General features: G+C 50.7%; 1 protein-coding gene across 3 annotated transcripts in view; it reads left to right on the top strand.

The window, feature by feature from the left end:
* The window catches only part of SCAMP2 (secretory carrier membrane protein 2), a 23,450-nt gene extending 10,684 nt beyond the window's left edge, over positions 1 to 12,766 (top strand). Inside the window, exons 2-9 of one of the 3 annotated variants that reach the window (XM_008588553.1) lie at positions 2,788 to 2,856; positions 3,282 to 3,380; positions 5,123 to 5,240; positions 5,835 to 5,960; positions 6,644 to 6,803; positions 8,049 to 8,150; positions 11,588 to 11,708; positions 11,955 to 12,317. In XM_008588553.1, coding sequence (XP_008586775.1) covers positions 2,788 to 2,856; positions 3,282 to 3,380; positions 5,123 to 5,240; positions 5,835 to 5,960; positions 6,644 to 6,803; positions 8,049 to 8,150; positions 11,588 to 11,708; positions 11,955 to 12,089 — 930 coding nt within the window. In that variant the 3' untranslated portion in view covers positions 12,090 to 12,317. Of the gene's footprint in view, positions 1 to 2,787; positions 2,857 to 3,281; positions 3,381 to 5,122; positions 5,241 to 5,834; positions 5,961 to 6,643; positions 6,804 to 8,048; positions 8,151 to 11,587; positions 11,709 to 11,954 lie in introns of all 3 variants that reach the window. The other 2 variants (XM_008588554.1, XM_008588555.1) reach the window with 2 other exon arrangements.
* The last annotated feature ends 760 nt before the right edge of the window (positions 12,767 to 13,526 follow it).

Raw genomic sequence — 13,526 nt, 5'->3', positions numbered from 1 at the left:
TGGGAGCACCGCCGCGCTTCCCAAGTGGCGCACTGTAGCAGTGCGCCACCGGGCCGGCCCCGGGATCCAAACTCTTGACCTTGGTGTTCCCAGGACAGTGCTCTAGCCAAGTGAGCTAACCGGCAAGCCCTACCCCTGAAATCTTAGACGAACTACTTCTCGTCTCCAAGCTTGGACTTTTCCAGTTGCAAAATATAAATACTTTTCCCTCTTTGGGTTGTTGTGAGGGTTAAATGAGGAAATATGTTATAGCTTTTCTCAGCCGGGGTTCCACAACTGAGCCATAGAACACAGAAGCTGATCGGTTTCTTCAGTTCTCTCAAGGATGGACTACAACTGTTACCATCCTAGATGCAGAGAAGCTGAGTCATTATAGATAGGGAATTCCTTAGGACAGTGGGGCATATGTCTCTCAAGGAACCAGGTTGAGGAAGGCTGGTAGAACCTTCTTTCCTGACAGCTTGACACAGTGGCCAGTTCTGGGATGTTTGGAATTTCATAATAGCATCATTGTGTGGTGAGTCTGGCACATAGTATACAGTCATAAATGTCAGCTCCTTCTGCTCCTCTTTCCCTCTCCCTCTGCTCCCAGGCCTCTGCTTCTCTTAAAGCCACCCACATCTTTCAGGAAGAGCCCAGGTTTCCTCAGGTGTGTCTCAGTATTCTGGATTCCTCTTCCAGGCAAGATGCTCTGAGCCTTGGGCTGCCGCTGTGATGCAGGTGCCCCCTTTCCTCCATGCCTAGCATTTGGGCAGTGCTTCCTAGAGAAAGGAGTGGCCCTCCAGTGTGCAGCATTTCTTCTCATGCATATGCTGAGCTACTGCTCTGCCTCGGCCCTTCACCAAGCATTGGGAGCTAGAAGTATGAAGTATACACAGATGCATCTGGCTGCAAAGGGTTTCCAGACTACCAGTGGAGACAGGGTCTGTTTTCTTATTTATTTTGTTTATCATTATTTTTTTGGCAGCTGGCCAGTATGGGGATCTGAACCCTTGACCTTGGTATTATAACAACATGCTCTAACCAACTGAGCTAACCAGCCAGCTGTATTCAGGATCTGTTTATATGAGGAGGGATCAGGGTAGACACCATCCCTATGCCACCCCAGAATTCACTTCTGTCTGCCATTGGTAAAGGAAGTGGCATCTCTTCATGGGCCTGGAGGTTGCCTGTTAAACAGATGCACCTCAGCCAGGTGTGTATGTGCCAGCACCTGAAACTGCTACCAGAGCTGCCCCTCTGTCCCTCTGTCCTCTGGTGACTCAGACTTGCATAACCCGTTCCTCGGATGAGTGATCTGATTTCAGTGGCTTCAGCTCTCACTCAGCTGTGGCTAGGTGTCTGCTGAGTCTGAAAGGGGAACAGATACTGAGCCCCAAATCTTCTTGCTGCAAGCCAGTTAATTCTGGGAGAAAACAACTAGTCATTTAGCCATGAAATAAACTCAAGGTCAGTTTTTCCAGCTTGAGGTGGCCCCCCAAACCTCATCTTGTCACTTTGTCCAAGTTGAAGGAGCCACCAGAGCAGAAGAGACATAGCCACAGTCTGTTGCAGAGGAGGTTGGAGGCGGGTGGGGCTGCATAAGATGAGCCCTGTCCAGAGACACAGTGAGTTTGGGCTGTGCCCAGCTCTGGGCTAGGCCCTGGGAGGGATTGGACCCAGTCTCACCCTCTAGAAACTGGTGGCCCAGGTAGGAAGATAGAGTTAGTATCTGTGAAAAAGCCAGAAGGCACATTCAGTACTGACTGCTCCTAAATATTCAGAATAGGGAGTGAGCTCCCATTTTGAGACCTAGGACAAGTTACTTCACCATGACGTGTCATTTTCTGCATCTACAGATTGAGGGGGTTGCTCTGTGAGAGTCTGTCCAGTGTTAACATTGTGTTTAAGAGTTGGGTCTGTGGAGACTTCCTGGTGGAGACGAGGCTGGGCCTGAAGGATGGGAGCATCTTGGTCGAGTAGGGAGGGGCCGGGGGCAAGTTGTGGAGATGGGGGCCAGGCCCCTAAGGCTAGAGGTTGGTGGCAGGTTGGCCACCTTCCTGGCTATTTCTTCCAGAGTCGGGGTGTGGCCATGGTCATGGACCTGAGCCTTGCACCTATTACTGGGAAGGGGAGGGTGTAGTGGAGGGACAGGGTGAGGACAGACCCACCCAAGCCACCAGGGGATTACTTGAGCCAGAGAATGGCAGGAGCCCCGTGCTGAGATTTGATGGGAAAGGGAGGATTGAAAACTTGGACAAGGTTGCATTCTGAGGACATTTTTGCATTTTTTGAAAACAATAAAAACTGAAAACATTTTCCTCGATTTTCATCTGGGCCCTTCATGTCTCTACCCCTAGCAAGTGAGCCTGATTTAATAAAATCAGAACCTTAATTTGTTCTTCAGAAAATAAGAGGAATAAATGATTTCTGTATAATAATAAATAAAACAGCACAGAAAGTTATAAAGTGAAAAGTTTCCACCCCCACCCCTCCATTCACCGCCCCCAAAAAGCCCCCCTCCCTGGAGGTAAATATGATGAACCGTTCTGCATCTACATGGGCACTGACAGGAATGTGTGTGGTGTCTGTCTTAGGCCTCAGCGTAAAGCTTGCTCTGGGTCTCTCTCGGAAGTCAGCTGGGCTGAACCTTTTCCAAAAAGGGAGGTGGGATTGCAGCTACGGTGTGGTAGGGATTGGGCACAAGAGCCTTCAAGAGAGGTTTCCTGGGGCAGCCTAACTTCAGCCAGGTATCACCAGGGTTCCCTCCTGTCCCCAGTGTCTAATGCCTCTTTTTCACTTTGTCAGGATCCCTCTGTGACCCAGCTGACCAGTGCCCCTCAGGGTGGCCTGGCCGAGTTCAACCCCTTCTCAGAGGTTGGTGAATGTGCCCTCTTTCTGAGTCCTGTGGTCCTCTGGGTGGTGCTGGGGTCTTTGGGCAAGAAGCCTTGGCAGAGACAGAAGCATCTCTGAGAAGCTACAGTTCTCAAAGGGACAGTCCTAACATGAATTCGTGAGTGGGGGACACAGGCTTTCTGGAATTCTCCCTGTGGGATCCATGATCTGGGCCTCCCTTAGGAGGCCAGGGCAGTGTGGAGAGCTGTGGATCCTGCGAGGCCAGGGGTGCTGGATTAGGGATGAGATTGCCCTGAGCCTGAGGCTTGTTGGTTAAGAAGCTGCAGTGGAAGGCCAGGGCAGGCCCAGAGGGAGTGCCCCTCCCAGGCAGGAGTGTCACTCACCCTGCTGTGGGTGTGCCAGTAATAGAGCCCACTCACTTCTCTCCTTTGATCTGTCCCATGCAGACAAATGCAGCGACAACAGTTCCTGTCACACAACTCCCTGGGCCCTCGCAGCCGGCAGTTCTCCAGCCCTCAGTGGAACCAACCCAGCCAACCCCCCAGGTACTGCTAACAAAAACCCTATGGCCTCTCCTCTCCAGTGAGAGAATCACCCAGACCAGTAGCTGAGCCCTGGGGCCAGAGCGGGCAGAGGGCCTTAATCCTTGGCTCCCCTTCAAGGGCTCTCTTCCTAATTTCTCTGGAGTGAGTCACTTACAAGTGGAGGGGCTGTTCTGCCAACTGATATCCCCACCCGCCCACCACACTGCCACCACCAAAAAATAAGCTCTACTCCCAGGCCGGAGTGCTTGGTGTCTTCATTTGCTCTTGCTGTGCCGCTCCAGGTCCTTTTTGGGCCTTTGGTTTGTTCTGTCTTTCTCGGGGCCCAGAATCTCTTTCTCTCTCTCTCTTTTTTAACCTCATTTATTCCTGTCTTCTTTCCTATTTTCCTTCAGCCCTTCCCCAAATACTGTGACTCTTGTCTGCTCTGTGCCTGACCCTCCACTCTGTCACCTCACTGCCCTCCCTGCACTCCCCTCGCTGCCCTGTGAGCACACCCACAGTAGAGTTGTGTGTTGCAGCTCCTGCTTAGACAGGCCAGCAAGTTCCTGCCTACCCGATTCCTGGCAGTGAGCGAGCTCTCAGAGAGGCAGATGCTACTAGGAAGAGATAGTATTCTCAGAGACAGCTACATGCAAAGGCTTCCAAAGGTAGGCCAAGTGTAGATGAGCAAGAGGGAGGGCCCTCGTGCCTATGCAGGGGAGGCAAGCCTTACGTGCAGGGCTGAATTTTATGTTCAGCTGGGTGGCGGGTTGGAGGGAGCTGGGTCCTGCTCAGTTGAAGTCACAGACTTGGGGAGAGGAGGCTTTTTAGAACTTTTGGAGAGCAGTGTTTGTGTATGTATGTATGTACATATATAGCTGTCTGCCTGGTTTGTCATCCTGCGAGATGACCAGTTTGATATCTGCTCCCTGAAAAAGATGGTAGTCTCATTCTTCACGAGGAAGCTGGCTTTAACAGTAGCAGCAGCCAGCAGGAGCGGGGTCTGGGTGGGAACGCTGAGGCCCTGTGCCCAGTTCTGATCAGGCTCACACAGTCCCCCAGCTGCCACACTCAGAGGCTCTTCTGTGCCTGGAGAGGACATAAAGCTTGGACTCTGTATGCCATGAAAGCCAGCAGAGCAGGGCCATGCCTAAGGCAGTGTCCTTGGGTGTAGACACTCACAGTTCAGGCCATCAGCTCAGTTCAGGTGGACCTTGGGAGGTGGCTCCTGGGGGATGAATGGCAGGAAGAGTGTTTAAATACAGATTCCCGAGGCCTGGGGACACACAATCTGCCCTCAGGTGTCTCCCCTCTCCACTGCACCGTTCTCTCTTCATACACACATCCTCCAGGCTCTTCAAATGAGGCTTGGGTTTCTGGCTACAGGCCAGTCTCTTGGGAGGTCTTTTCCCCTTTGCTGTTATCCCCAAAGGTCACTACAACTGAACTCTGCCTGGATTCCAGTGTTGGGGAGAGAAGGGGAAGCCACTGGGGATAGTTTTCCTATCTCAAGGTTAGGGAGGAGGGGAGAGGACAGCCCTGGTAATGGCTAAGGGGCCAGAGGTGATGTGGGAGCAGGTCACCTTGGCCTCTCTGTGATGGTCTCTGGTACCCAAGACACTCTGTGGGAGTGGTACTTCCTTTGGGACTCTCTGCTGGCTCTTCCTGCCTGGGACAAGGCCCCTCTGCTGCCTGCCCAGGCTGACACTATTCCTTTGTCTCTTGTGTCTGGCTGCCCACCCCCCGTCCCCTGCTCTCTCCAGGCTGTGGCAGCTGCAGCCCAGGCAGGCCTGCTCCGGCAGCAGGAAGAACTGGATAGGAAAGCTGCTGAGCTGGATCGCAAGGAGCGGGAGCTGCAGAACACTGTGGCCAATTTGCATGGTAATGGAGGCTGCTGGGACTTGGGGCCACTCTGCCTGGGGCAGGAGAGTGTCCTGACCCCTGCACATAGGACCCTTCCAGCACTCACTGAGTCGCCTTCTTCCTGGGGCAGCTGGGAGCTTTGCAGAGATCTTGATTGAAGGGCATGCCGCTCCTGGGCGAGAGCAATTAAGTTGGAAGTCAGGAGATCTTCAATATAGTCCTGATGGATGTAGATTATTTGTGCGCTCCTTCCCAGTTCTAAAATCTTCGATTTTTTGATAGCACAAGGTACTGGTCCCACAGTCCCTTGCTCATGATGATGACCTGGATTGTCATGCTTATGGGTTGGTTGTTGATAAAGATAATCACTTAGGCCATATAGCTCTCTGTATTTCCAAGTGCATTTGGGTCCATTATCTTGGAGTGAGCTTGTGGGTGTCTCTTTGGGTCCCATTACTCATCACCCCACTCCATGCTCCATGAAGACCCTGGGCCCTGCTTGCTAGAACCCCTCCAGAAGCCCTGTTTTGGCCCATAAACTGGGCTGGCATGTGTACTCTTCAGTGCTGCCTCTGAGGCTGAGCCCTTACCTTGTCACCTCTTTGCACACAGTGGGAGAGAACAACCGGCCATCCCTGCTCTCACGGTGCCCTGTCAAGCTCTTCTATCAGGATTTCTCCACAGAGATCCCTGCCGACTACCAGCGGATATGCAAGATGCTCTACTATCTCTGGATGTGTGAGTCCTGCTCCTGCCCTCTGCACTCAAGGGTACAGTGGATGTGACTTGACAGCCCCATCTTTGCTCTGGCTGCTCCTCCCTGGAGCACAGATTTTCTGCAGACTCCAGCCTTCCTCAGTGCCTGGGCTGATCTGGGGAGGCTCCTTGCCCACAGGCTGCTCCCTGTCTGGGATCCTCCTGGAAAGGGGCAATCCAGACCACAGATCAGGTAGGGTGGGCTAGCTAGAGACTTCCAGGGCCCTACAGAGCTCATTGCACTAAAAGGTCCTCCTTAGGTGAAGGCTTTCCCACTCCTCAGTCCCTTAGGCTCCTAGGGGTGAGGAGAAAGACTCCCCTGATGCTCCATTGGGGGCCATCCAGGGCCAGGGAAAAGAGTTGCTGAAAGACCTCATTCTCCAAGGATCAGTCCTGGGTCTGCATCCCCGCTCTACCCTCACCCCCCACATACCTGGGCTGCCCCATCACCGCTCAGGAACTTAGTTTGGTCCCTGGTTTTGAGGTCCTACAAAACCAGGATTTGGGAAGTGAACCCTGCCTAGGTGCAGACCGAGGTCATGTACTGTGTCACAGCTGTCCTCACAGCGTGGACCTCATTTCCTCTCCTGGGGGGAGTTGGCATGTTGGGGAGCTCTTCAGCCACCGTGTCACAAGCCATATCTCTCTCTTCTCCCCTTCTTCAGTGCATTCAGTGACTCTGTTTCTGAACCTGCTTGCCTGCATGGCCTGGTTCATAGGCAACACCTCCAAGGGAGTGGACTTCGGCCTCTCGATCCTGTGGTTTGTGATCTTCACCCCCTGTGCCTTCCTTTGTTGGTACCGACCCATCTATAAGGCCTTTAGGTAAATGGGGCTGGGGCTGGCATCCCAGGTAGCAGGCTAAGGGCCATAGCCCTGGGCACCATCCCAGTCTTAGAGCAAAATAGAATAGTGGGGAAATTCACTTCCTGTTGCTACCCATAACCAGAGCAGCCAAGGACCTGGAGCCATTTCCCACAGTTGTTGTGCCTGAGGTCTGCTTGGGTCCTGTGTTTGGACTAAGGACAGGAGACCTAGAGAGGGCATCAGGAGCCTTACCTGCCATCCCACTGCTACCAGTCTGACTGGTGCAGTGGTATGTCAGTCACTGGGAAGAAGAAGGGGACCCTCTGTAGGACCTCCCTTCTGAGGCTCAAAGGGTGCTTCTCTAATAGTATCAGACAGGTGCTTTCAATGGCTTATCTCTCCACGCTTGCTTATGCTCCCTGGTAACTCCTGAGCATCTGCTGACAGCCAGTACCTAGACGAGGTACTGTGAACATTAATGGATATACCTCACAGACCCCTAGGGGTTTTGGAATTATACCTCAGGGTTAATGCTTTCAGGGCTGGGAGCCCAGCAGGCCCTGGGAGGAGGGGCTGGGGCAGCAGCTGAACCATTACTGTATTCTAGCCCTCAAGGACACACAGGTGCAGGGTTTTTGTCTTGAGCAGTTTTGTCTGGTGTTCCTTGCTCCCCAAATACTATTTTTTCCACCTAGGCCTACAGTTTTATTGTTGGGGATTTATGCCTTTGGCATAGATGTTCTTGCCTGGTTATTTTTTCTCTGGTGGTTGGCCGGTGGGAGATCAGAACACCTGACCTTGGTGTTATAAGGCCAATTTTTTCCACCTAGGCCTACAGTTTTATTGTTGGGGATTTATGCCTTTGGCATAGATTTTCTTGCCTGGTTTTTTTTTCTCTGGTGGTTGGCCGGTGGGAGATCAGAACACCTGACCTTGGTGTTATAAGGCCACGCTCTCACCAACTGAGCTAACCAGCTAGCTCCTTTCCTGTTATGAAGTGCAAGTAAGTACTGCAGGAGATGGAATGTTAGGCTCTTTATATTGTCCTTTGTGGGGAGCAGCTTTATCAGCTCTTGGATTATGGTGGTGGATGTCTGTGTGTAGATGACCTTATGGACCATATGGCTGGTCCCCTGGAGCTCTGTCTACTTGCACATCCTGCCTCCTGGCTCCTAGTGAGGAGAGATGTCATGCCAAGTAAGGAATGCTGAGGAACACGGCTCGAGTCCTCTTGTGACTTTTTATTTCCCTCTGTCTCCACAGGTCAGACAACTCTTTCAGCTTCTTCGTGTTCTTCTTTGTATTTTTTTGTCAAATAGGGATCTACGTCATCCAGTTGATTGGCCTCCCTAACCTGGGGAACAGGTGAGACCTGGCGCATCACAGAGGAAATTAGGCTTTGGATGTGGGGCTCAGCCTCTCTTGCCCTGTTTCACAACCCCAGAGAGCCCTGCAGATTACCTCACTTCTACCGTGGTGCGGGGGGCAACTTGGATCTGCCTTGGACCCCCTCTCCAGTTCATCACCACAGCTACTTGCTGTCTTTCCTTACTCTCCGCTTTCTAGAGTGTTGTGGGTGAACTTGGCTTGAATCTTTAGGTTACCAGAGCTGTGTCCTGCACTGGATTGCCGCCTCTTCCTTTTCTCTCACCATGCCCTCCTGGCGGCTGATGGATGCACTGGCCTTTGCAGAGCCTGAGCTGTGGCTTTTTCCAGAGGCTTTGTAACTGAGAAGACAGGTGCCTCACCTCCCCTGCACAGGCTGCTTTTTGCTGCCCTCTTTGAGCATATATGGCTGGCTTGAGTTTCCTGGGCACCTCAGTCCTCAGCTGAGAATTAGTCTTGAGAAGCTGCTGGCTGATGTTTTCTTTCTGTCCCAGTGCACAGGGAGCATTGCAGAAAGGTCAGGCTGGCACTTGGCTGAGTGCCTGAGGCTGGATGGAAGGGTTGCACTATTTTGGTCCCCTCCCTCTGGTGTAGCTGGCAAGTCTAGGGCATTGGGGAGAGGGCTGACTCTCTTTGCACTCCCACTGTTGCTCTTCCTTCTTGCCCTGCTGTTTTTAATCTGGCCCCTTTTCACCAGTGACCCAGTTTCATTACTCATTACCCAAAGCGAGATCCTGGTAGAAAGTCTGTGATTAATAACTGCTGTTTGTACCCTGAACCGGGAATCAGAAGGCTTGAGCCCTGGCTCTCCCTCACTGCCCTGCCTGGCTCTACCGAGATGAGCTCTGCAGCCTCCAGCCTCCTTGTGCCTTTGCAAAGCCCTTCCATGACCATTTTCTCATCACACCTCACAATACCCATGGTGAATGGGTATAATTCCCCCCCTTTTGTTATCAACTGTAAAATAAACATAACGTAAAATTTACCATTTCATTTACCACTGACATCATTTGAAACCATGCAGTTTTCTAGCATTTGGTACATTCACAGTGTAGTGCAGTCACCACTAACTAGTTCCAAAGTATTTTCCTCTCCCCCATAGGAAACTCTATCCCCATTAGCAGTCACTCCTCATTCCCTCCTTCCCTAAGCCCTGGCAACCATTAATTTGCTTTCTATCTTTGTGGATTTGCCTATTCTGGACATTTCATATAAATGGAATCATACAATACGTGGCCTTTTGTGTCTGGATTTCTTCACTTAACATCATGTTTTCAAGGTTCATCCATGTTATAGTATGTATCAGTACTTCATTTATTTTTATAGCTGAATAATATTCCATTATATAGATATACAGCATTTTGATTATCCATTCCTCAGTTGATGGACATTTGGGATGTTTCTACCTTTTTGCTTTTGTGAATAGTGCTGCTGTGAACATTTGTGTGTGAGTTTTTGTTTGAGTATGTTTTCATTTCTTTTGGTTATCTACCTAGGAGTATCATTGTTGTGTTACGTGATAATTCTATGTTTAACTTAATGAGGAACTGCCAAACTGTTACCCACAGTGGCTGCACCATTTTATATTCCCACCAGCGGTGCATGAGGGTTGCAGTTTCTCCCTGTCCTCACCAACTGTCTTAGTCTGTTTTGTGCTGCTATAACAGAATACCACACACTGGGTAATTTGTAAACCATTTGGCTCATGGTTCTGGAAGCTGGGAAGTCCAAAATTGAGGGGCTTCATATGGTGAGAGAGAACAAGAGATTGAACTTGCAGCCTCAAGCCCTTCTGTAAATGATATTAATCCATTCATGACGGTGATGCCCTCATAACCTAAACACCTCCCATTAGACCCCACCTCCTACATCGTTGCATTGGGGATTAAATTTCCAGCATATTCAAACCATAGCATTTACACGTGCTTTTTGGAGAACACATTTAGACTTATATAGCACCAACATCTGTTGTTTTCCTTTTTTTTTTTTTAATTATAGCCAACTTAAAGATGTAGTATTTCACTGTAGTTCTGATTTGCATTTCCTGAATGACTAATGATGTTGAACATCTTTTATGTGCTGTTGACCTTTTGTATATCTTCTTTGGAGAAATGTCTGTTTAAGTCTATTACTAATTTATTGATTGGGTTGTCTTTTTTTTTCTTCCTGGCAGCTGGCCTGTATGGGAATCTGAACCCCTGACCTTGGTGTTACCAACATCAACCATGCTCTAACCAGTTGAGCTAACTGGCCAGCCCTTTTTTTTTTTTGGTGGCTAGTCAGTACAGGGACTGAACCCTGGACTGGGTTGTCTTTTTGTTGTTGAGTTGTAAGAGTTCTTTATATATTCTGGATACTTGGCCCTTATCAAATATGTAACTTACCAGTATTTTTTTCCGTTCTATGTGTTGTTTTTCACTCTCTTAATAGTGTCCTTTGATAGACAAAGTTTTAAATTTTGATTTAGTCCAATTTATCTTTTTCTTTTGTTGCTTGTGCTTTTGATGTGATATATAAGAAACCATTGCCAAATCTAAGGTCATGAAGTCACCTCTGTTTTCTTCTAAGAGTTTTATAGTTTTAGCTCTTAATAGGTTTTTTGATTCATTTTAATTTTTGCATATGGTGGAAGTAAAGATTCAACTTCATTGTCTTGCATGTGGATATCCAATTTTCCCAGTCCCATTCATGGAAGAGACTATTCTTTCCCTTTTGACAACTTTATCAAAAATTGGGCTAGCTGGTTAGCTCAGTTGGTTAGAGTATGGTGTTATAACATCAAAGTCAAGGGTTTGGATCCCCCTTACTGGCCAGCTGCCAAAAAAAAAAAAATCAACCAATTCTGTTTCATTGATCTATTGATCCATTGATCTATATGTCTATCCTTATGCCAGACCCACACTGTTTTGATTGTTGTAGCTTTATAGTAAGTTTTGAAGTCAAGAAGTGTAAGGATATCCCTTTTACAGATGAGGACACTGGGGCTCAGGGAGGTGACAGGATGAACACAATGGGTTAGCCAGTGGTCCTCCTTCCCAGAGGGCAGGACCTAAGGAGTGAGCAGCTAGGCTTTCCATGCCCCCAACCCCTGAAGCAGCAGGAAGAGGCCCAGCCCAGAGCTACTCCTGATGCTCTGAGGGCACCGGCCATGTCTTCCCTTTGAGACCTCACATGGCCAGAAGATTCCCCATGTGAATCAATTTCTGAGGCCCCAGGGGAGGACCAGCTGGAGAAGTCAGCCTTCACAGAGGCTTGGCCTCTCACAGGCCCAGAGGTTCTGGCCCACAGGGCTCCCTGTGCTCAGGGAGATGCTAAAGTGGTGGTCAGGACACAGCAGCCACTTGGAGAAGAGCCCCTCAGGGACTCCTGGGGCCCACTGCAACTTTGCCTCCTCTGGCCTCTTCTTGCCTTTATAGTGGTTGGATTGCAGCCCTGTCTACACTGGGGCAAGAGTCCTTGGCCGTGTCAATCATCATGATGGTGGTGGCTGCTTTCTTTACCCTCTGTGCTGTGCTCTCACTCTTCCTCCTGAAGCGGGTAAGTAGTGGGGGCTGGGCCAACAGCAAAGCTGAGGAAGCAAGCACCTGTCTCCTTCCTTTGCCACGAGATGTTTACCACTGCAGTTGGGCCTCCTGGGCCCCCAAGGTCCAGTGCCTTTCTCCAAAGCTGGGGGTGGAGGGCACGGTCAGGCAGGGTTGGATTCCTGGTAGCCCCTTTGGGAATATAATAACCTGGATGGTGAGGTTCCTGGTGGGCTCCTCTCACCCTAATCTCCTTCCCCAGGTGCATTCCCTATACCGCCGGACAGGGGCCAGCTTTCAGCAGGCCCAGGAGGAGTTTTCCCAGGGCATCTTCAGCAACAGAACCTTCCGCAGTGCTGCCTCATCTGCTGCCCAAGGAGCCTTCCAGGGGAATTAGTCCTCCTGATTCTCTCTTCCCTCTACCCCAGCCTTTTCTCTCGTCTGCCTTCCGAGCTGCACTTTCCAGGGGTGCCTTATACGGTGGTTATGCCCAGCACAGACTTGGTGAGGGTCTTGCCAGGGCTCTTCCTCCTCCTTCAGCAACCAGCTCTCCCTGGAAAGGGAGGAAGGGACAGGGACATTTTTTACAGGAGGAAAAAAAAAAAGCTATCTTTCTTTTTCTGGTGGTGGTTTGGTAGGATTCTTCTGTCTCTCGGGAAGCAATGGGACTGAAGTTCTCTTCCCCCTATACACACACACACTCCCCTACACACTTGGGATCACTGACCTGGGCCGACCCCAGCTGGCGTTTTCTGCCAGGGTCCTGGGATGCCACTCCTCCCCCAGCAGGCCTGGCTTGGATTTGGCTCCACAGACACAGCCTGTAGTCTGCACAGTCCTGCCCTTCCTGGCCAGGCTGGGATAAGCCTCCCATGGTCTCCTCTTTAGGCCAGCTGCAGTCTGGGTGAGTGGACAGCTCTGTTTCTCAGATCACTCTGGGGAGATCTTGGGCTTCCAGAGCTTCTGGCCCAATTGCCTGAGGCTCTTCCCTGCCTCATGTTCCTCACAAACAGGTTCATAGCCCTTTATGCCCCCTGCACCCCCTGGTGTGGGCAGCATCTTGTACCCTCTGGGGCCCTGTCTTGGGCTTCCAGAGCTTCTGGCCCAATTGCCTGAGGCTCTTCCCTGCCTCATGTTCCTCACAAACAGGTTTATAGCCCTTTATGCCCCCTGCACCCCCTGGTGTGGGCAGCATCTTGTACCCTCTGGGGCCCTGCTGAGCCCTTCTCTCTTCAGACTTCCTGAATGTGCAATGTAGTTGGTTGGGATTGGGGGATGGGGAGGGGTAGAGGACATTGACCCTAAGTTGTCCTGTCCAGCCTTTGGCAGTCTCTAGGGTTGGGTCTGACTGTCCTGATGTGGTGGTTTGTCCCTGTTTGTTTTGACTTCACTCCTCCTGTGGGACAGCTACCCTTTGCCTTAGCCTCAAATTCTACTCCACCCTGCCCCCCTCCGTAAGCAATATCCAGCCTGTGTGACTCTCAGGGAAGGTGGGAGAATCAGTCCAGAACTGCATTCTTTAGTTGGGACTGATGAGCCATCTTTCTGAGGGTTCCAGACTAAACTTCAGGGTTCCCCCCATACCCTGAGTGAAGTCTGGGTCACCTTCACTCATCCTGGGGATTCCCCAAGGGGCATCACTGTGATGGGCACGTAGGAATCCACCATTCAAACTTGCACCCTGTCCTCCAGAGTCTGCAGGAGTGAGTGGGGGGACTTCTCACAAAGCTGGCCAGCCACCTGCCTCTGGACTGCATCAGGCCTGCAAGCCTACTCAGGCCCAGAACCACTGAATAATAATGGCAGCAACCAGACTTTTGTAAACTCCTTTCTG

Source organism: Galeopterus variegatus, unplaced genomic scaffold (assembly GCF_000696425.1).
Source record: "Galeopterus variegatus unplaced genomic scaffold, G_variegatus-3.0.2 Scaffold4895, whole genome shotgun sequence".
NCBI classification, from domain to species: Eukaryota; Metazoa; Chordata; class Mammalia; order Dermoptera; family Cynocephalidae; genus Galeopterus; species Galeopterus variegatus.
This window is presented reverse-complemented; position numbering and strand designations above follow the sequence as displayed.